The 21,460-nt window shown below is 52.5% G+C and overlaps 8 protein-coding genes across 8 annotated transcripts, besides 1 other annotated feature; 4 read left to right on the top strand and 4 right to left on the bottom strand.

Moving 5' to 3' along the window:
- Positions 1 to 21,460: part of a sequence feature (contig 1.75 1..213493(-1)) that runs on past both edges of the window.
- On the top strand, positions 864 to 3,795 carry ANIA_04344 (uncharacterized protein; the record flags this gene model as incomplete). Its single annotated transcript, XM_656856.1, has 11 exons — positions 864 to 1,240; positions 1,293 to 1,378; positions 1,524 to 1,641; positions 1,691 to 1,836; positions 1,874 to 2,163; positions 2,198 to 2,459; positions 2,664 to 2,780; positions 2,820 to 2,922; positions 3,024 to 3,027; positions 3,250 to 3,394; positions 3,449 to 3,795. 11 exons carry the CDS (start codon positions 864 to 866, stop codon positions 3,793 to 3,795), a joined length of 1,995 nt encoding a protein of 664 aa, XP_661948.1.
- ANIA_04345 (thiamine pyrophosphate-binding protein) lies at positions 4,590 to 6,631 on the bottom strand (the record flags this gene model as incomplete). The annotated part of the gene is made up of 4 exons (XM_656857.1): positions 4,590 to 5,723; positions 5,796 to 5,992; positions 6,075 to 6,307; positions 6,375 to 6,631. 4 exons carry the CDS (start codon positions 6,629 to 6,631, stop codon positions 4,590 to 4,592), a joined length of 1,821 nt encoding a protein of 606 aa, XP_661949.1.
- On the bottom strand, positions 7,052 to 8,511 carry ANIA_04346 (rRNA-binding ribosome biosynthesis protein NOP15; the record flags this gene model as incomplete). Its single annotated transcript, XM_656858.2, has 3 exons — positions 8,454 to 8,511; positions 7,796 to 8,405; positions 7,052 to 7,745 (listed from the first exon to the last, which is right to left on the bottom strand). The coding sequence occupies exons 1-3, from the start codon at positions 8,485 to 8,487 to the stop codon at positions 7,052 to 7,054; spliced, it is 1,338 nt and encodes a 445-aa protein (XP_661950.1). The 5' UTR covers positions 8,488 to 8,511.
- On the top strand, positions 8,664 to 9,660 carry ANIA_04347 (uncharacterized protein; the record flags this gene model as incomplete). The annotated part of the gene is made up of 6 exons (XM_656859.1): positions 8,664 to 8,765; positions 8,816 to 9,007; positions 9,057 to 9,177; positions 9,235 to 9,315; positions 9,411 to 9,526; positions 9,652 to 9,660. The coding sequence occupies 6 exons, from the start codon at positions 8,664 to 8,666 to the stop codon at positions 9,658 to 9,660; spliced, it is 621 nt and encodes a 206-aa protein (XP_661951.1).
- On the bottom strand, positions 10,842 to 11,684 carry ANIA_04348 (HAD family hydrolase; the record flags this gene model as incomplete). Its single annotated transcript, XM_656860.2, has 1 exon — positions 10,842 to 11,684. One exon carries the CDS (start codon positions 11,682 to 11,684, stop codon positions 10,965 to 10,967), a length of 720 nt encoding a protein of 239 aa, XP_661952.1. The 3' UTR covers positions 10,842 to 10,964.
- On the top strand, positions 14,099 to 17,628 carry ANIA_04349 (dDENN domain protein; the record flags this gene model as incomplete). The annotated part of the gene is made up of 4 exons (XM_656861.1): positions 14,099 to 14,768; positions 14,822 to 17,137; positions 17,185 to 17,436; positions 17,489 to 17,628. 4 exons carry the CDS (start codon positions 14,099 to 14,101, stop codon positions 17,626 to 17,628), a joined length of 3,378 nt encoding a protein of 1,125 aa, XP_661953.1.
- ANIA_11435 (uncharacterized protein) lies at positions 18,307 to 18,994 on the bottom strand (the record flags this gene model as incomplete). The annotated part of the gene is made up of 3 exons (XM_050611757.1): positions 18,307 to 18,328; positions 18,480 to 18,525; positions 18,838 to 18,994. The coding sequence occupies 3 exons, from the start codon at positions 18,992 to 18,994 to the stop codon at positions 18,307 to 18,309; spliced, it is 225 nt and encodes a 74-aa protein (XP_050467745.1).
- On the top strand, positions 19,325 to 21,420 carry ANIA_10544 (uncharacterized protein; the record flags this gene model as incomplete). The annotated part of the gene is made up of 1 exon (XM_050611756.1): positions 19,325 to 21,420. The coding sequence occupies one exon, from the start codon at positions 19,325 to 19,327 to the stop codon at positions 21,389 to 21,391; it is 2,067 nt and encodes a 688-aa protein (XP_050467744.1). The 3' UTR covers positions 21,392 to 21,420.

Genomic DNA, 21,460 nt, shown 5'->3' with positions numbered 1-21,460 from the left:
AGGCTGTCACCCGCGAAGCTTTGGACGCCGCATGGGAAAAATGCCAGTGGGTTCTCAACTACCTAGGAACTTACAGCGTTGTGGCCGAACGTTGCTTTCACAGTCTGAACGATACGAGATCCAGATGTCTGAAAATTTGTGGTAAGCCAGCATCTCTGCGTGCATTGACTGGGTTAACAGGTATAGATTCAAACCGCTGTGATGGGAATGCGCTTCAGACTAGAGAGAACAATAGGTCTGGACCTCATGAGAATGGGGCAGCGAATGGGACTTTTTCAGATAGCCTCTTTGAAGACATTGACTTCAACAATGTCGCGCTTGACTGGTCCTGGTTTGATATCAACTATTAACATCCTGTTGATCCGGCAGAGGCATTGCCCTTGGTCGATCCACTTACCGTTACATTCCGATACGCTTTTTCAGCTCTTTATATTGTTAGAAACCCCTATCCGATACACCAGATGACCATACCATATAGGAATTTTTTACTCTCTTCAGCGCCTGATGAGAAGGATTTCCAAAGGCCGAGCCTCCCAAATGACAAATTGATGACCATGGGTGTAGAGGCTTGTTGATTCTTCATTGGATCGGATCCGACAGTGCCGGGAGGTAGTGAATATAAAAGGACAACAAAACAACCGGAACCTCATACACCATTCATCCTTCGCTGCTTAATGGTTCTTACCTTCAAAGCAATGTCTCAGTGTATTAGTACCGATGTTCTTATTGTTGGCGGTGGCCTGTCGGCTTGACTGTTGCGTACAGTCTTGCAAGACAAGGAGTGGCGTCTCTCCTGGTTGGTAGGTGACATTGTACTCTATTGATAATATAATAGGAGTTGCACTAACGATACGAAGAACAGCATGACAAAGACATGCAAGCGATGTACGGCAGGGCAACCACGCTGTATCCGCGTACCCTCGAGATGCTTGATTCAACTCGTCGAGGAGATCGACGCTGGTCGAAACAGCGTAACCCTTAAAGATGGCAGGCGTGTAACCACTCGTGGATGGCATACGATGTTTGAAGCAATGCACGGGACTTACCTGGACTACTGCCTCAACATCCGTCAAAAATACTCGGAAGAGGTCATTCGACAGTCTTACCAGAAATTAGGTGTTGAACCCTACATTGGCTGGAAGCTAGAGTCATTCTCGCTTGACCACGAGAGTGAGGATGAGTATAAAGTGACCTCGCACGTACGCAATTCGAAGACGGATCAGCTTCTGGTGGTGAAATGGTAAGGCCTCAGGTATATCAAAACTGGAGGTACTAACTAATCTCTCTCTCAGTAAATACATCATCGGTGCAGATGGAGGTCAGTCGCTGATTCGACGTCTGGCCAACGTTCCCATTGAGGGAGAGCGTACCACCACCGGTGGGTGCGAACTGATGGAAGGTTCAGGACGAACATGCCGGATGCTGATCTAGGCTTTGCTTCCATTGAGTCCAAGCACCACGGCAACGTCCTCTGGGTGCAACTAGATCATGGCGTTAAGCGCATCGAATTCACCATGACAAAGAGATGCTGGCTAAATACGGTAACCGGCTTACCGAGGAGGACGCGAAACAGGAAGCCGTCAAGTCAATGGAACCATTTACCCTGGACCTCGAGAGTATAGAATGGTGGACGTTGTACAGGTCAGTCTTGCGTGCTGACTAGACCATCAAATGATCTAACAGTATACAGTATCAACCAACATGTTGCCGATACCTACATCAGTAACAATGGAGTCGTCCTGGGCGGCGACGCGTGCCACACTCACTCCTCGGGAGCCGCCCAGGGCATGAACACCGGCGTGCACGACGCAGTCAATCTGGCCTGGAAGCTCGGTGGTACGATCAATGGCTGGTACACCAAAAGGTGTCCTAGAAACCTACGACAGTGAATGCCGCCCAGCCGCGCACCGCCTTATTGAGCTCGACAAAGCCTTCTCCGCTGTGATATCTGGCCAGATCCCAGATTCGTATAAAGGACGGTACACGGCCGCAAACGAGCTCTTCACAAAGCTTTTCAACGAGACGATCCAGTTCTCAATTGGGCTCGGAATTCACTACAACGAAAACATGATTAATCGGCCCTCGACTACCGGTATGACATCCGCTGGTTGGAGAGCTCCAGACGGCCTGGTGTATCCCCCCAGGCTCGCGCCTGCCGGTCCGGTTATTCAATCTGACCAAGAATTTCGGTCAATAGTACGTCTTAATCCTTGCCGGGCAGCCGTCCGAAACCCAAGCAAATCTAGCAATAGTAGTAGAAGCGCTGGGTGCACTCGTCACTCGCCTTCCCAGAGACATGATCCGGTTCATAACTGTCGTCGCCCAAAATGTGGCCCATGGCGACAGGTTCTTCAGTATTCCAAGACTCGGGTATTTCTGCTTTGACCAAGATCAATCGGCCCATGCTGCATATACTATCTCGCCTGGAAGGGGTGCGATGGTGATCCTAAGGCCCGATGGTATACTGGCTCACGCAACAGCACTAGACGAGGTCGAAAATGCGATCTAGTTCTTTTCTGGCTTGGCTGGTGTAGCACCATGATTCCTTTATCTTAGCACTCGATATATTACTTCTTAGAAGTGGTTTAGTCTGCCTGAATTGAAAGCGCTAACATTTACGCAAGCACACTCCCTCAACCACCAACACAAATGTTTCTCTCCAGTCATTCATGTGATGCGCTGCAGCACATCAAGGTTTGGAAGCCGTCTAAGGCGCTTCGAGCATGCCGAGTACATTGAATGCTGCAAAAGACCAAATGACTTGTGGCCGTTGTGGCTAAGTGAGTGCAAGAACCCAACTGATCAAAAAGAAGTAATAGGCGTGGAGAAGCAGCAGCGCAAAGCAAGAATACCCACAGGACTGAAGCATAGATCAACCTCAAGGCAGATACAAGGACTCATCGCAAGCCAGATTCAAAAGCAGTAAGCCTCTGTCAGTAATATTGCAATATATGATGGAAGCAGAGACTCAAGAGCCACTGGGTCAACTCATCATGCTAATTCACTAGCTAACATTACTATAGGGGTGTATGTAATGTGGACAATGACTTTGAAACTGCTATACAACCTACAACATCCCCAATAGGAAGATTTACTCGTTCTCCGCAATGTTCATGGCATTGGCTAATAACGACGCGGAGTAATTAAGGACAGCCGAGGGCCGATGAGCTCGGGGAACTGCCCCTCATTTATATGATTAATGGTCCGCTTATAGTAATACAATTGTAGGAACTATATCACATTATTCAGACAACGATGCGAGCAGCCCAATTCTACGCCGCCGGCGACGTACGTGTTGAAGATGTCCCAGTTCCGCAAGCTAGTGATGACAGAGTCCTGATTGAGGTCGAATGGTGCGGGATATGTGGAAGTGATCTCAATGAGTACATGTTCGGTATGACAGTCGTCTTATGATCCGCTTGGTGAGCCATGCTGACAAGGACGATAGGGCCTTTCGCGATTCCCTCCCTTCAATCTGGACCACACCCGCTCACAAACGCTCTGCTCCCTGTGACGATGGGGCACGAGTTCACAGGACGCATTAAGTATGTTCCAGAGTCCATCTCCCACCTCAAGAAGGGGCAGGCAGTCGTCGTCGACCCGCGCTACTATTGCTCCTCTTGCACGCCCTGCTTGCATACGGCCACAAACAGCTGCGAAAAGATCGGCTTCATGGGGCTCTCTGGAGGTGGCGGCGGCCTTTCAGAATTTGTCGCTGTCAGACCGGAGGCTGTGCATGTTCTCTCTGAGGACGGTTCTGCGTACATGGATCTCGCAGCCGCAGCCCTGATCTAGCCACTTGCTGTCGCGTGGCATGCTCTTAACCTCTTCCTGTCTATCTCGCCTTGCCAAGCGGCTCACCAAAACGAGGTAGATCTCAGCACCGTTCCCATCCTTGTTATCGGTGCTGGACCGGTCGGTATAGCAATAAGCTATGTCCTGCAAGCCCGTGGCGCAAAGACGATCTATGTCTCTGAGGTGTCTCAAGCGAGAAGGGAGACGTTACGTGGCATGGAGATCGTCACGGAGGTTTTTGATTCTGGTCAAGTTGATGTGCCGAAGAAGGTCAGGTTGTTGACAGGGGATGGTGTGGGTGTTGTGTTTGACTGCGCTGGTGCCCAGGCAGGCTTTGATGCCGGCTGTCAGAGTCTGAGGTTTAGGGGTGTTTATATCAACCTTGCGGTGCCAAAGGGGCCTGTAGGTTTTCCACGCCTTCTAAGGAGTACAGTGACGGGCTGATATGAGGTAGATGACGCTCCCCCTCGCCCCATTCATGTGGAAGGATATAATGTACAAGTGCTCGCTGGCGTATAACCAGGATGATTTTAAGGATGTGGTCAACGCGTTCGTAGCCGGTGAGTCCTCTCTTTGCCCTCATCAGCAGTCTGAATCTGGATATTAACGGTGGGCCGGACCAAGTAGGCCGCTTCCAGGGCGTCGAGAAGATGATAACCAGCCGCCTCCTACTGGAGGACATCGTCGAAAAGGGATTCAAGGAACTCATCAAGCCAAACGATCATATCAAGATCCTCGCTACGCCGAAGCATGAAAGTATCAACCGCGGCGTCGCCGTATAATAGCTACCTACTCTAGACTTTGTAATAAGCCCTAGGGATATTGTCATAGTAAGGAACAACCACCAAGTCCGGATCCTCCGTCTTCCCAACCATCATCTCCGTAACCGGGTGGATGGGCTTTGAGTCCACAATCAACTCCAGACACGCCGGGCCTTCCCGTTCCAGAAGCTCGTGGGCAGCATCAAGAACCTCCTCAACTCGCTGTGCCTTGAAACCCCTATTCCCTAAGCCCCTCGAGACGTCTGCATACTCTGTAACGGCGGACAGGGTACTGACCGGCCTTTTCGGGTTTAAGTCCCCATAAACCAGCTGCTGTCCATTACTGCTCATTCCCCAGCAATGATTATTCATCACAACAGTAATAACCTCAACACCCAGCCTTGCATACGTATCTAGCTCCATAAGATGAAATCCGGCAGACCCGTCACCCTGCACATTTATAACTTTGGTCCTTGGTGCTGCGATAGCCGCGCCTAGGGTATATCCAAATCCGTTCCCCAGGAACCCGAGGGCACCAGTGGACTTAAGTATTGCGCGTGGATTTAAGATATGAGCGAGGCTATGAGCCCAGAGGGCGCATTCTCCACCATCAAGAACAAGGATGGGGTCTTGGATACGAGGGTCTGATGAAAGAGAGGTGAAGAGTGCCTTGAGAGCGTGGTGTGGATGCATCCGGCCCGAGAGCGTGGTTTCCCGATCTGAGTCCCAGGGGGATGGGCGTGCTTTAATGGATATTACTTTGCTTACCCAATCTGCGTCGGTTTTTTTGTTCCCTGTTGCGGGTAGTGACCTGAGTTGATCATCCAAAGAAGAAACGAATTGTCCCACGTCCGAGATAACACCCAGGTCGACAGGGAGCGTGCGGCCGATCTCGCCCCCGTCAACGTCAACGTGGATCAGCTTGCATTTGTCATGAAATGGAATGATTGCCCCGCTGCGGCCGCCTAGGAACATGCCTGTTCGTGCGCCGAGGAGGAAGATCAAGTCTGGATGGGGGGCTTGAACAGCAGGCAGGAGAGCGAGTTTATCAGCCGATCCGCCGTAGAACTTGCATTTCCAGGATAGCGTCGAGGAGAGCATGCATTTTTGCGTGTCGAAGACGGGTATGTTGTGGCTGTTTGAGAGGGAGAGGAGGTGTGCCGTTGTCTGGGGTGCAGTGGTCCCTGGTTAGCTTGGCCAAACTGCGCATGGAGTTGAGTATTTGAGGATATAGCATACCTCCTCCCCCTGTCCTCCACTACCGATGATGATGGCCGGCCTTGTCGCAGCTTTAAGCAAACCCACAGCGTCCTTAACAGCCTCAACATGTGGACCCGGCGCATAAGAACGCGGAGACGTAATTGACCCCCACGAAATCAAATTCTCATGCACCGGCGTGAAAAGCACATCAATAGGGAAGTCAAGCAGTGCCGGCCCTGTACATACTCGCCAATATACTTAGCCTCATTCAGAGTCCCAGCTGAGGACGGGCATGAGGAGAAATAGGCAGAAACTAACCCGGCGCTCCCGCCGTCGCCGTCCTGACAGCCAAACTAACCAACCTCGGCGCATCCTCAGGATTTGTAACTCGATGCGCAAACTTTGTCAACGTCCGACTTGCGACGACCTGATCAATGATGCCCTGGAGCGAGTTATTTTCGCTGTCACGCAGCGGCGGCGACGAGGTTACCACCAGGATCGGGGAGCGATCTGCGAGTGCGGATGCGAGGCCGGGGATACCGTTTGAAAACCTAGTCCCCTTTTAGCTTCTCTAGTATGGTGTACCAGGTGACCAGGTAAAAGATGAAAGTAACGCACCCGCTATTCGCCGTCACAAATGCAACACCAATACCCGCTGAAACCTTTGCGTAGCCCTCGGCGGCTTGTACGGCTGCTGTCTCGTGTCTCGTATCAATGAGCCTGATTCCGACGCTCTCGCAGCCCATGAGGAAGGCGTCTAGGTGTCCGCCATGTAAGCCAAAAGCAACGGTCACGCCGAGCTGCTTGAGAGACTGGGCAAGAAGGTCGCCGCCCGTTAGAGAGCGGGTGGTGGGGTAGGTTAAGGGGAAGGACATTTTCTCTGATGTTTTTCGTTTGGAGGGGATTATTTTGGATTGAGATTTAGGCTCTGGGGTTAGAAAGAGTCACAGCTGAAAAGTGTAAAGTTGAAGGTGCTGAAGTATGGATGGAATGATATACTAGGTAGGAGTGCTACTTGGCACCTTGAGGGGAGCCGAGGATATGCAGGAAGCATGGCATACTCAGGGGTGCGGGGTTGAATATCATCAGCCTTTTCCATTGACTGATTGTAGACAAAGAACAAGGATAAGATGCATATATGGAATCAACTGCAGGTGAGCTATGCCTTGAACAAAGTGGGAAGATTGCGATTGCTCGGTGGGATACGACAAGAAGCTGAACAAGTATGAAGCGAACCGGTACTCCGATAAACCCTAACTAAGTATTTTGCGATATACATTGACGGGAAACGCAGGCTAGGCCTTGGTCTTGGCCTTGGTCTTCTTCTTTGACTTCGTAGCGGGCGACGCTGCGGCGGCCTCTTTGGGCTTGGGAGACTCGACAGGAGCCTCAGCCACAGCCGTCTTCTTCTCCTTCTTGTCTTTCTTCGACTTCTTTGGGGTATCATCACTCTTCTCAAGCTCGGCCTGGGGCTCGACCGGGGCCTCGATAGCCTTGGCCTCCTGCTCACCCTCGATCGCCTTGACTTCTTCGTCAGGCTTCTGCACAGGAACCTCATCCACACTCTTCAATTCCGGCAGCTCTATCTCATATCCCAACTCCTTCAACTTCTCCGCCTTAGCCAAACGCCTCTTCTGCTCCTTCTCGATATTCTTCGTCCAGTTCTCACGGGTCCGTCCCTTATTCAGACGCTTCTGCTCAATTCGGTTCCACGGTGTTGCCTTGAAGCGGCGGTTTGCACCCTTCCACAGCTCTGGGTGCAGTTGCTCGCTGGGGACATACTTGCACTTCAGGATATGGCCGTACATGAGATAGTTGTCCATTGTAGCCGCGACAATCTTGGCGACAGATTCAGAAGCGAACTCGATGAAGGCGTAGTGCTTCGATTTGCCGGTGTGGCGGTTACGGCTTAGGCGGAGCTTGGTGATGTCGCCAAATTGACTGAAGTAGGCGCGCATTTGGTGTTCGTAGAAACCATGGGGGATGCGGCTGCATTCTTTATTAGTGACAGTTAAGAGTCAGGAAAAATCGGGACGTACCCAACGTAGACAACACCAGGCTGCTCTGAAGACTCGGCCTTGTTCTGTTTCTGCAATTTCAGGATCTTGCGCTTAGCCTTTTTCGAGTCAGGGATCTTGGGGACCGGCGCTTCAGGATCGATGCCCTCGTCTCCAGACTCGTCTTCATCACCGCTGCTCTCGAAGCCTCGGATCAGAGCGGTGGTCTGGTCATCCTCCTCTTCACTCTCCTCCGCAGCCGACGCAGCCTCCTCTTCGGAATCGCTAGGCACAATCTCAAGCTTCTTAGCCTTCTTGCCAGCCTTTTCAGCCTTCTCCTTCACAGGAGCGGCAGTGCCATCCTCCTGTTTGGTCTTCTTAGCGCTCGGCTTGACCTTGGTCTCCTTATCAGCCTTCTTGACGGGGACTTCATCCTCGCTCTCATCGTCGCTCATGTAGTCCGCAGCACGCTTGCGAGGCTTGACCGGTCGAGGGGAATCGCCGTTCGCTTTGGGCTTGGAAGTTTTGTCTTCCTTGGCTCCATTGGTCTTGTTCTTTTTCAGGATAGACTTGGGGGTTTCGGCGGGCTCAGCGGCTTTGGCTTCGACCTTCTTCGTTTTCTTCGCAGGCGAATCGACGGTGGCGGCCACAGCTAGGTTTATAAGTAATTGAGTAAAGGGTTATACCTAGAGAAACATACCCTTGCGCTTCTTATCCTTCTTATCAGGAGCCATTTTTACCCAGACAACAGATGAATGAATTGTTGTTTCTGGCCGGAGCGGAAACTTTTTGCTGAAAATTATTTTTTGGGTCGCAGAACGCCAGGCGGTGAACTTTCCTCCGCCTTGCCTGCCATCTCCACCCGCATAACACAAGTCCTAATAACTCGTGTTTGGCAACTGCAGATGTCATGGGGAAGAACAAGGGTGCCTCTCGGGCCCTGACGCAGGAAGAGATCTGGGATGACTTCGCACTCGTTCAAAGCTGGGATGAAGCCGTCGAGGAATACAAGGTGCGTTACCTTCATGGCACGTGACTTCAGTACAGCTAATCGCGCTACAGCTCTACCACAGCATCGCTGCCAAAGGCGAGAATGTTGAAGATGTCCTGAGGGAGGCCGAAGCTGCTGCTGAGGCGGAGACTGGACCATCAATGTCTTGGGCTCAGGTCGAGAAGGATGACGACATGGCTGACGTGAACGCCGCGGATTCAGTTCAGCCGGCTGCCGCTCCAGCTGAGACGCAGGGCATGCAGGTATGACTATCTCGCACTTGGTTATCTCCTAATTACTGTAACTGACAAGGCTCGGCTACAGACACAAGAGGCGGCTGGGTCTGAGCAGGTGAAACAAGAGCAAGAGACCGCAGCTGCAACTGGGCCTCAAGCACAAGCACCGACCATGCCTTATCCCGCCTTCCCTCAGAGTAAGTTGAGAACTGTTTGAGCGTTTATATGGTTGTGCGTTGCTAATTTTGTCTTAGCCCAAGATGAAGGGTTGAAAAACCTTATGATGGCATGGTATTATGCTGGGTACTATACTGCCCTGTATCAAGAACAACAACGTGCGAGTGGGAACAAGACAAACTCATGACAAAGTTTCGGGGAACTCATTACTCAAACTCATTAATGAGTGGTCAATCTCTTTTCATCTGCAAAGAATTGGCGACAGTCATCTACCGTTCGTGGCAACCTCGTTTGCGCGCAAATCAGCCAGCGCCGCGCAACCAAGCAACAGCCCGAAACACCGGTCCAAGTGGAATGGCTCGGCGGCATGTGAGTTATCTAAGTCCTGTCCGTTACTCTCAGGGCTGTTTATTATACGAAAGGCATCGCTGTGGAGGTGTTGGTGGCGACTGCGTCTATTTCCAGCTACTTGGCACAATATTATCTCTGTATAGTCACCTTGAAATGTGTATAATTTTTCTCCAAAATGAAGCCTTGTTCTGCAGCAAGCTTACCGATCAGCGGTCAGAGTTGTCTCAGTTGCCCGTATGCAAGTCTAGTCCAGCCCTTCTCTTGAACAAACGCAGTCGCTACATCTCGGTCAGGGTGTTTTCGCCATCGAGTCACAACTTAGTCATGCCTCGATATATTAATCCCTTCCATACATACAGGTGACTGCGTGGGCCCCAGATATTTCTACACTACCGCGATAGGGCTGACTAATCTATAGAGGGAACATTGCATCCAGTCATGCTTGATCACATTCTGGCCTCCCATCCGCGAACTGCTAGTTGGTTATATCTACAGTCCACTCCGAGAGGGCGCTCCCTTCTGCTCGTGAGCATTCAATTAGGAACTTGGGAATCGTAGCATTAAGAGACCTTCATATTCTGCAACAAGAGCTCTTTGCCGTATGAGTCTGAAATTGCTAAGAGCGGGCCCAGCCGTATTATGCAACTATACTCCACCAACTATTACCCTATGCCGCCATTGAGGGTAAATTTATCGGACGACACTCATATCCAAAATTCAGAAACCTATAGTCGACATATCTTTACAGAAATATTCTAATGGGTTCCTTCCCCAGTGTACCGGTCTCAATGGCTGTTCATGTCAACTCCATTTCAATTGGAGGTGATGCTATGTTCTCATCCACGGCTTTGCACATACCAATTCTGACTGCAGCATGCTCCATGTCTATGACAGCGGGGAACGGCCAGTCCGGAGACAATCGGCCTCCACAATATGCGGCTGATGCCCTTATTTTTTTTATACATAATTCATGATTGGTGTCCGTGGAGTAATACGGCAGATTAGATAGTCAGTCTGTTAGCGAGTAAGTACGGAACTTGCGGTGGATACAACTCTGGCGCATCGCAATAGCTGTAGATATCGAGGGCACTCAGAAAGCTGGCTTTCAAGATGAGAAACCGCGCCTGGGTCATGTACAGAATCGGGTCCTTTTCAACATCAACCGAACTAGTCTCTTTCAAAGTCTAGCAAACATAAAGATAGCGGCGACGTTCGTACTCTCAAGGTACAATTCGAACGATTGACTTCTTTTGGCAAGTGCACATGAGACATAAGCATGTCATAGTTAGTGGCAAGAATCGTCCTAGGTAGCATCTAGACAACGGAAAAGATATAGTCCTATCCATGTTATTATCCTAGCTAAGGCGGATTATATGTCTTTATCGCAAGTCTACGTCATAATCTATGCCTCTAGGCCTGTATATACGGATATATGGTCAAATCTATACAATGCCCGTCACAGCTCATCGACAACCCCAAGGACGTCTATCAACTCATCAATCCCAGACTCCGGACTCTCCTTCTCACACTCCTCCCGGTTGCCCTGCCCAAACCGGCACCAGCAAGCCTTTGCGCCGATATTCTTCGCAAAGAGGATATCCGTGATCGTATCCCCAACCATAAGCACCTCTCCCTCGTCATACCCCACAGTCCCATACACACTTTTCAGCCTAGGGAGCAACACCTCCGTGAACCCCTCCGGATGCGGCTTTCTCTTCCCACTCGCAAACATCGGCTCACCGATAATCAGCTCTTCATTGATGATCCCGCCAAGACCATGGCTCTCCAGCGCGCTTTTCACAGCAGCAACGGCCTTATTACTGATGATTGCAAGCGGAATCCCTTTTTCCCGCAGCGAGAGCAGGACCTCTTTAGCGCCGGGATACGGCTTCGTTAGTGGGTGGCCGTGGACAGAATATATTTGGCGGTATGTGCGAACCCAGGTCTCTTCGTCAAAGGCGTCCACTCCATCAACGGATACTGGAGACTGGGGTTGCAGGGCCATGAAAGTGATTTCTGGTGGTGCGCCTCTGGAGACCAACCGGTGGATATCGGATGGTGTTGGGGTGTAGGAGGGGAGGAGGGCGTTGAAGGTCAGTTGAACGGAGGTGGTAATTGCCGATAGGGAGTCAAAGAGAGTTCCATCGAAGTCGAAGATGATGAGTTTGGGGGCCATGATGCTTTCATTCGGTCTGGATGGTATTATGAAGGACGGAGTTTACAGTGGATATGGGATTACTGTATGTGTTGCACTGAGTCATTTGCATGCCAGTGGATTTTTTTTGCAACAGATCCCGCTCCGCTGCCGAGCCTCGGAGACGCTCCGAGAGCCTTCAGGATAAAGTATCCTAAGTTCGCATCGCTTAAAGCTTGATGGGGTAGTAGTCCAGAGAGCCACTCTGATATACGCCTTTCCCGTGATGCACCGCTGATGGTAATGTTCTAGAATTGTCAGTGGAGATGTTGCTTGTTGTATGACGATTCTGTTTATAGTACTAATTGAAACATTGGGATCGGGACTGGATATATATATAATCGAGCCGCGCAAACTCCAAGCCACGCATGTTTCAGCCATCAGAGGTTGTCGGGATTCTTGAACGCGACGCTCATAGACAACTTGGTATAAGGTTTATAGTAATAAGAAAAAGGTGGTTTCACGATCTGCTCATAGGTTATCTGGGTGGGACAGTGTATCCGGAGATTTGTCTATTCATCTGTCTTGTACATCGTCGGGTGGCTGCTGGATCTGGATTTGAGGATGATTCCGTGGTCTGATAGGAGAAATGCCTCGTAGTTGTGTAAATCCTAGCAACGGCTTAAAGAGGTCGCGTGGTTCTTCCTATGAAGGAGAGTCTACCAGTGCAAGATCGTTTCATGAATCGCAGGCCCCAGTGATCGCTGGTCGATTTGCCCAGTCAGGTTCCGGAACCCGACTCCAGATCCACAGATCGCCAACTCGGGTTAGATGGCTTTCTGCTCCGAAGTATGTACAGAATAAAGGCGGGTGTGAGGGAATCGAAAGCATACTCCGTATGCTGCGTCTTCGGCAAGAGTGCCGCAGACGTGTTCTTGTCGACGCTGGTCGACGCCGGTCGACGCGGTCGCCAAGAGCTGGATATGGAGCGGCTGTTTTAGGCAGGCATCATCGATGGGGTCTCCGTGGACGGGTTGGAGACAAACGGGCTGCCTCGGCATCTGGGCTTGACTCTTGACTCTTGACTCTCTGTGACGCGGACGGCATTGGACGGCTCGCTCATAGACTGGTTGACTCGGTCATCGTCGTCATTCGTACTTATTTTCCGCTTCGTCGGCTGAGAGGAGACCATAATTTGTTCCATATTGTTCGAAACGATCGATCCATGGTTGGCTCGAACAGTCGTTCAATCTCCAGAGTCCACTCTAGCAGTAGACCCCACTTCGAAGTTGGGCCGTCCGAGCACTGGCTGATGGGACGGGGTGGTGCTAGTGATGGAGGTTATAACACACCAGTTATACGGAGTACGTACTTAGTCACAGACTCAACGTGGTGAAAGGCGGAGGCAGGTTCCTTAGGTTCCCGACCAGAGGGGTGGTTGGTGGCTGCAGGCTAGGGACGCACACTTGCAGTAGTCGGCCTCAACAAGAGCGGTGCTAAGGTGTCCAGAACGCTTCTGCTCTGCTTTTGCTCTGCTTTGGCTTTGCTTTTGCTTGCTTTTTTGCTTTTGCTTCTGATACCCCGTCCGTGGGCCCGGGGCCATGATTACAGGGCAGGGTACTGCATGGACACGCTGGCCACGGTTGCTTTTCTTCCTGCATCGGATCTGAAACTGTCGCACAGTACCAGTCAGGACTGCAAGAGACGAGCTCTGTCGTAGCATCTATCCAGTAAGCCAGGCCGCCAGGAGGTCCTTGCTCGTGCGACTCGGCCAGGGCTGTCGACCGGCTGGCTGGCTGGCTGGCTGGGCTGGACTACCATTCTGCCCCTTCTACGCAACCTGCCGAAAAAGCAATTCCCAGCAGGATGAAAATGCTGGAGAGTAAACAGGGCACCGAGCAAAGAAGCGAAGAAGAATAGAGAAAGTCAAAAGAAAATCATGAGCTATATTTATCGGTAGTGTGCAGCCGGTTCAAGAAGGTGACCTAGGTACTAGTAGTACTACTACTACTGTGTAGGGAAAGCCCTCCACCTCCTTTTTCTCTCCATCCAGATCGGCGCCCACCAACGTCTCTTCTCCTCCACCACCACTTCTCGCCCCCTCCGCCTTTATCTCTGTGGCCGTCCTATCCTTTTCCCTTTGCTATTTTTACCTTCTCTCCTTTCCAATTATCTATCTGCCTTGTAGATTTGCCCACTTGCACTACTTGCAGCCACCAGCCGCCAGCCCGACTGCGCGATCCCGTCGCAATCCCACACTTATGCTGGTCCTGTCCGTTCTTTTCGCCCCCTGATCGTTGAACTCACTTTCGAACCTCTCCCCTCCGTCGTTGCCGAGCCGCCCGATTCATCTGTTGATTGGTTTCCCGACTCAATGCTGTGACGAAGCCCACGACTTTCCTTGAACGATTCATGATCTCAACCCCGCAGACCCGACCCGACCATCTCACCTCAACATGCCCTTTCCCACATCCTCTTCTGCCGCCGAGACGACGTCAGCCAGCCCGCTCGCAGACTACTTCTGGATCGCTGGTGTTGACGGCTCGGAGATTCTCGACACATTCCGCAAGCTAGGCGACGAATACCGAATCGCCAGCAGTACCACTGCGCCCGGCCCCGCGGTCACCGATATCATTGAGGAAGATGCCGACGCCGAAGATGCTCACGATCGCTTCGACGGCCTGCTCTCTCGAAGCTCCTCGGTCATTGGCCCTCGCGGCTCCTTCCAGCGTCTCTCCTTCCGGTCCGAAGATGCAGACCAGAACGCCAATGGCAATGCCAACGGTACGCACAGCAACCGCAGTAGCATGACAATCAAGGGAGGCGGCAACGGCAGTGCTGCGTCACCGCGGGCTTCTCAATTCCTAGGTCTGGAGGAATTCGACTTTGATAAAGCGTTGGTCAAGTTTGCCTCCGAGAGAGAGACGTTTCTGTCGGACCTGAGTCTCAGCGCGGGTGCGATCACACCCGCGTCCCGGCCTCGGTCCAGATTACGCACACAGAAGATCGTGTCCGAGGAGCCACAACAATCTGGTTTACTTCGATCGAGTATCGGAAGCGTGCGACGACATATGTCATTCCGAGACATGAACAGTATGAAGAGGCAGCCGTCGGTTGCGCGCCAAGGTGAGTTTCTCAGGTGGGACAGATTAGGTGTTAAGCAAGCTAATAATTTGCAGCATCGATTCGAACCTCGCGACGCCTCAGCAACTACAATTCTGTGATTCCAGCACCCCAGCCGTTGGAAATCTCCCCTACCATGCATCCCCTGAAGCGGAGATTCGAACCCGTCCTTCTCGACCGCTATCCTCCGAAAGGCATGGCCGAAGACCTAAAACAGCGTGCCAACTTTCCCGACTACGTACCCATGTTCGCATTCCCCAACGATATCAATATCGTGTCGTCTGACCAAAGACCGCGGTCGACGTGGCATGGTTTTGTGATGACCAGCGACAATGGGTCTCGCCTGCACGCTGTCTGTGTCATTGTCTGGATCCCGCTAAACCACGAAGCGGCTGATCAGTTAGAAAAATGCTGCGAGGAATGGCGGAAGGATAACATGACAGACGAGGAACGGGAATTGGCAGCAAGCCTGGGAGAACGGTTGGCTCAAGAGAGAGCCAAGCTCTCTCGACTTCTGGCCCAGCTTCCTACGGTGCCATCTGGGTCTGAATCGAGAGAACAATTGGAAGACGAAATCAGCGCGGTCGAGGAGAAGATTGGGCTGATGACCGATCTCCTGCGCCCGGTGCGTCACGGAGCGGCATCCAAGATCGAGGGGCTGACTGATGGCGATACTGGTTTCTGGATTCCTAGAGCCTACGGTATCCTGGGACGGGAGGAGAACATGACCAGCTTTTGGAAGGAGTGGCTGAAGGCGGTAGTTGTTCCCATGACCGACAATAGTGTCCAACGCGTTCCCCCAGCATCGCCCCGCATGGGTTCCTGGCAGCCTCTGGAACGATATGTGATGAACTTGTGCACGGAGGCGTTCGCACCCAACACCTCCAAAACCCAAGTGGAGCTGGCTGTGCGCGAATTACGCTTGTTCGCCCGCAAGGAAGCTACCAATGAGCTGCCCGGATCGCGAAACACTGATTTATACGCCCTGTTCCGGACACTGTCACTGGCTAACATCATAATACTCTTTGAGTATGCTTTGACCGAATCCCGAATCATCTTTTTGTCCTCGCACACGTCCATGTTGTACCTTGCTACTCGGGCTTTGGTAGACCTTTTATTCCCCATTCCTTGGTCGGGTGTGCTAATTCCTATCCTCCCTGCACGACTCATCCAAGCACTGGAAGCGCCTTGCCCGTACATTGTCGGTATTGAGCGGCGGTACGAGAAGGTTGAACTTCCATCTGATGATTTTGTTCTGGTCGACCTTGACCAAGATATCATCGAGAGCACGGTAAAGCCAACCCCACTCCCCCGCCACCAGCGAAGGAAACTCCATTCGCTGCTTCAGCTCGCCGCTCCTCATCACAGCCGGTACGGGGTGCCCGTCGGCCCTCCTGCCTACGCCATCGAGACTTTCCCGTTTGATGCTTTCATGTCTGAAAACTCCTCCATATACACATCCAAGGCGCAGTCCACGCAACTGTCCAAGTACGTCAGTCTCAACTCGAATGCTTTTGGTCAGGGTTCTGTTTCCCTCACCTCACATCCGCCACTTATTTTCAATGCTTTCCTGCACGCGCGCAATGAACAAACAGCGTCGCGTGGGTATTCTTCTAAGAGCTCGGATCGACCGGGCACTGGGTCAACTTTCAAACCCGGATCGCCGCCATCCCCGAGAGATAGTTCTCCCATCTCTGGCCATTTCCCGCCGCCGCCGGCGACCCCGCGCAACGACTCGGGGATGGCGCTTCAAGCATCCCTTCGCGAGAAGCGATCCGGTCACTTTGACGCTGCCTCTCGTCGAAGCTCGTCCTTCGGGATGGACATGCGCCAGGTTCCCAGGCGGCCCAGTGCACCTTTCCTTGGCCACGCTCCAAACCTATCTGTCAGCACGTTGAACACTGATTTCCAGTCCACATATGCCCCTTCGGTCTATGCGCAGTCTACTGTGGCTGCCTCCACCATCGTTCCCCAGCCTGCTATCCAGCCAATTCACAACAATGACGGCACGTCCTGGGTGGAGGGTCATTGCCTGCAGCTCCAACCATGGGACGACAAGGCTGTATGCACAGTCTGCGACGAACGCGCGGACGAGAATATGTATAAATGTGTATCGTGTAAGACGCAAGTCCACAACCGATGCGCCCACCAGATCTGCATCGTTTGCCCAGCGGCATTTTACCCCGAGCAGGTTCGGGCTGCGTTCGTCCGATGCTTTGCCAGCCTGTTCTATACATACAAAAAATATCTTAAACCAGCTAGTGGCGACAAGAAGAAGGCAGGCCTTACATACAGCTTTGACATGGATGCTTTCTGCAAAAGCTTGCCTAGTGAACATGCTGAATATATCGGTGTTCTATCACAGACTCAGGGTAAGTCGCTCTAAGCTGAGTTCCGGAGACCGTGCTAACCAAACCAGGTTTCAACGAGTTTATCAGTGATAGGGAACGGGTGAATCCCAAGGCGAGGGACCCAAGGATTACTCTGTTCGACGAGATTGTGCTGTCGAAACGGAACCGAGGCCGGTCGTCCATATTCTCCGGCCGATCGACGACGGACTTTTTGTCTGACACCTCGAATCATCTCTGGAGAACGGCAAGTGCCGCCTCATTTGCCGCGAGCAGGCCGCAGCAAAGTATCTCCGGGGACTACACCCGAGTTGTCTCACGAGGTTTGTAGCACCTCGCACTCCATACCTGTATCATGATACTGACCCTGAACAGCACCCGCAAAGCTCGACACCAGCCTCATGAAGGAACCCCGCATGATTCACGGGGCGCCTCGGGTCTCAAAGACGGCCAACAATGCCCGGCGGAAGCCTCTGCCCAAGCTCATGAATGGTCTTGCCATCTCACCCCCCTAATAGTATCGGACGATGGTTGGTGGAGCATGTCGTCCCGGCATATCTTTATGGGATCCTTTCACGCTGCTACGTTACCTATCAGACACTTCCAAACCAATTGCGGGTCTGGTGCTCCGCGCGCTGCCTTACGGATACAAGATCTTGTGTCTCTGACTGGTGGCTTGGTCGGCGTGAAACACCTCCCACCCTGTTTTCGCCTACCGCGGCATCTTCTGCATTGATTGCAGAGGATCTGACGCCATTACCACATAAAAGTTCTTAGACTCGCGGGCGGGACATTTTCGTTTTCCTTTTGACTACGTCTACTCGTTCTTGGGCTGGCAGCAGAGACTTGCAGCCTCGCAGCGGACGCCGAGCGGCCTCAAGCTCAGTGATCGACATCTGCAGCCTGTGGTCTCATGAGCTTTTGCCATGACTTGCTCCCGCTAAATCCATGCACACTTGCAGTCCCAATCCTTGTACAGTTATTGGCACATACATGCATCATAGACATATTAATGGCCCGTTGCAGCACGGGGATTGAGGTTTATTGGAGGAAGGCAGTGTATCTTGTTATTTGGTTGTTGGATCTGTTTGTTTTCTCTTTTTATACCCTCGATACATCTCCTCTTGTTGCTGAGACGTCAATGCAGTTTCTGGTCCACGTTGATGATCACATATATTGCAAGCTGTCGTAGCTCAGTCCATGGAAGGAGCTGCCCTGTTTCACCCAGCTCAGCCACAGGGTTCAGTGTGTAGTCAGCATGTTCCTGAAGCCGTGGACGAAGCCGACGGACAATTAGGGGGGTGGCAGCAGGTGGATATGGATTATGGCGTGGTTTTTTTCCTCGTATCATGACTGCCCGTCTTACCTCTTGACAGAGCCGTTGTATGTGGTATTATGTTGATTGTAAGGTTCTGTACTGTTTCGTTACATTCATTGTTTCGTAAAGCAACCTCCTCTCACAACATTGGGTCCATCCCGTGTCTCGATTCTTCAGCAGCAACACTACCGTCCGTCCAGGGTCCCATTTATCCAATTTATCCTGATCTTCCTTCCCCTTTCCTGACTCCCTCTGTATTAGTATAGAACGTGCGCTCCTCTGCCCTGATTGGCGGAATAATTGGTTCCGGGGCGAGGCCGGGGAAATTGGACCGTCGGGGCCAGAAAGTCCCTCCACTGAGTCCACTCTTCCACACTTGCATGGCCCAGCAGCTGCCGCCTCTCACCTCCCCGGATCCATCTCTCCATCCAGACCTGCCCAGCATCACCACTGACTACGACTACTGAGAGCCGACTCGCGGGACTGAGAAATGCCCCTCCCCGTGCCCTCCTGGTGTCCTGCTGCCAGTCTCCATCACTCTTCGCCGTTGCCATCAATCTCATCTCGGACTAATCCCGGTCGGCGCGCCTTCTTATCCTGACCCGTCCCATTCCTGAGACTGGGTTATTATTACTTAACTGGTTACTGCTGCAAGTCTGTTTCCCGTTCTTTATATACTCTTCGCCTTTGCCTACCTGGCCGCTCTCTGTACTGACTCTGGAAGGAAATCGGTTTCCGTTGATAAAGGATGCGACTCGCTTCGGTCCCCAAATTATCCGTCCTCTTAAATCGCTGCGTTACTGATTCCCGTATCTGACATTGACGTCTCCCCGTGGCCCCTACGACCTCTTATTACCCCCCGATTTGGCGACCCAAGTATGCCGTGAAAGATGATGCAAACCGCCGTCCACCATCAACCTGTGGCTACCACCCTCAGAGCCGATTCACCGGTTTCCGTGGCCTCGACTAGTCTTAAGGGGACTTCAGCGTCCGCTGCTCTTCCCTTTCCTCAGGCGCTTCCGCAGGAGCCATCTCGGACGGTCGTCGCTGTATACGGACCCGGGCAGGATGCCATCGTGCAGGTGGTTGCGGATATCTTGGGAAAGCCATGGACGACAGAGACGTCGCTGTCCACATTAGGGCGGGGAAGTAGTGCGGTTGTTGTTGGGATCCGGGCCACGGATCTCCCGGGAAGTCTGGACGGGTGCGACAAGTCGGCATGCATGCTGGTCAATCTCCACTGTGTGGATGACGGGTCCTTCCCTGAGGAAGGGCTGACGGAACTGTGCGACTACGAGTTCTTATATTCGTTGCGGAGTCCATTCTTTCGCCGGGACCTTACGCGGTTCCTCTCATTAATTCTGGGACAGACCCGGCCACATGAGGATCTGAAGACGAAGAACCGAACGAATTTTATCTCTACCACGTTCCCCGATGTACATGCGGCGCTGCCGAACTTGGATATTCTCTCGGTGGGCTCTGATGCCGTTGAGATCCGCGTGGATTTGCTGGTAGACCCTGACCCGCTGCCTCAGGATCAGGGGTATCCCGGGATACCGAGCTTGCGATATGTCGGGCAGCAGTTGATGCTGTTGCGGCAGCATACAGAATTGCCGATTATATTTACGACACGATGCACGAAAGAGAATGGAAAGTTTCCTATGGATAACCCTGCGCTATTCTACCGGTATCTCCGGAGGGCGATTCAATGGGGTGTAGAGTATATCGACGTGGAACTGTGGCTGCCAGAGGATATTCGGCGCAAGCTGGCAGAAGTCAAAGGAAACAGCGTGATCATGTCGGCTTTCCACGACTTTTCAGGCGAGTGGAAGTGGACCTCGCCCGAGGCACCGCGGATCTTTGAAGAAAGCGCCAAGTACGCGGACATTGTCAAGATGATCGCGATGGTGGATAGCGTGGAGGCAAACTATGAGCTTGAGTACTTTCGCTCCACGATTAAGCAGACGCATGGGACATATCCGCTGTTATCGGCCGTCAATATGGGCCAGCTAGGACAGCTATCGCGTGCACTAAACACGGTGTTCTCGCCTATTACACATCCGCTGCTTCCTATGATTGCAGCGCCGGGCCAGTTGACCGCAGCGGAGATTAATGAAGCGCTGCATATCATGGGCCAGCTGCCGAAGCGGGATTTGTACGCGATCGGCTCGTTCCGAGCGACGCCCCAGTCGATGTTCATGGAGAAGTGCTTCAACGAGCTTAGCCTACCGCACACTTTGACCTCTATGGACCGCGGGCCCGCCGGCTCGCTCGAACGGGTATTCTCACAGCCCAGTTTCGGCGGCGCGGCATTACACCCACCACTGAGCAGCACGTCACATCTCCCCGCCATCAGCGACGCAGCCCGCGCAATCGGTCTGGTAGACACGATTGTGGTTACGAGCCCAGGATCCCTGGTCGGCGAAAACGCCACGTGGAAAGGCATCCGCGCGACCCTGACCCGCGACTACGTCCCATCGGCATACCGCGGCCGAGCGGCCATTATTCTGGCCGGCTCCGAAAGCGAAGCGTCAGCGAGCATTTTCGCCCTACGCAGTCTCGGCGTGGGCGCCATCTATACCGTCGGCTTCCGGGCAACAGGGCCGCTGGCCGAGGGTCTCGAGCCGTTTACGTCGATCCAGTCTGTGAAGCTAGTAGAACAGCCGTTTGTGATAGTTTCGGCACTGCCGCCCGAGAAATCGCTCCTTGTGCAGCCGCTGCTGCGTCACTACCGGAGTACGGGCCGGGCGTCGCCGCCGTCCACTAGGGGGAAAGTGTACCTCGATCTTACCAGGGGCGAGCGCACCGGCGATCCAGTGAGCGTCGCCGAGCGGTCTGGATGGACCGCGTATGGGATTGAGGATGTGAATGCGTGGACGACCGTCGAGATGCTGCGGCTGCTGGTCGGACAGAATGTGCCGTTTGATTTTGTGCGGATGGCATCGTATAGTCTAGTTTAGTTCCGTCTTCAATTAGCTCTTCAGCTCTTCAGCTATTCAGCTATTAAGCTATCAAGCTATTGATATCGA

This window comes from Aspergillus nidulans, chromosome III, assembly GCF_000011425.1.
Source record: "Aspergillus nidulans FGSC A4 chromosome III".
Lineage (NCBI taxonomy): Eukaryota > Fungi > Ascomycota > Eurotiomycetes > Eurotiales > Aspergillaceae > Aspergillus > Aspergillus nidulans.
This window is presented reverse-complemented; position numbering and strand designations above follow the sequence as displayed.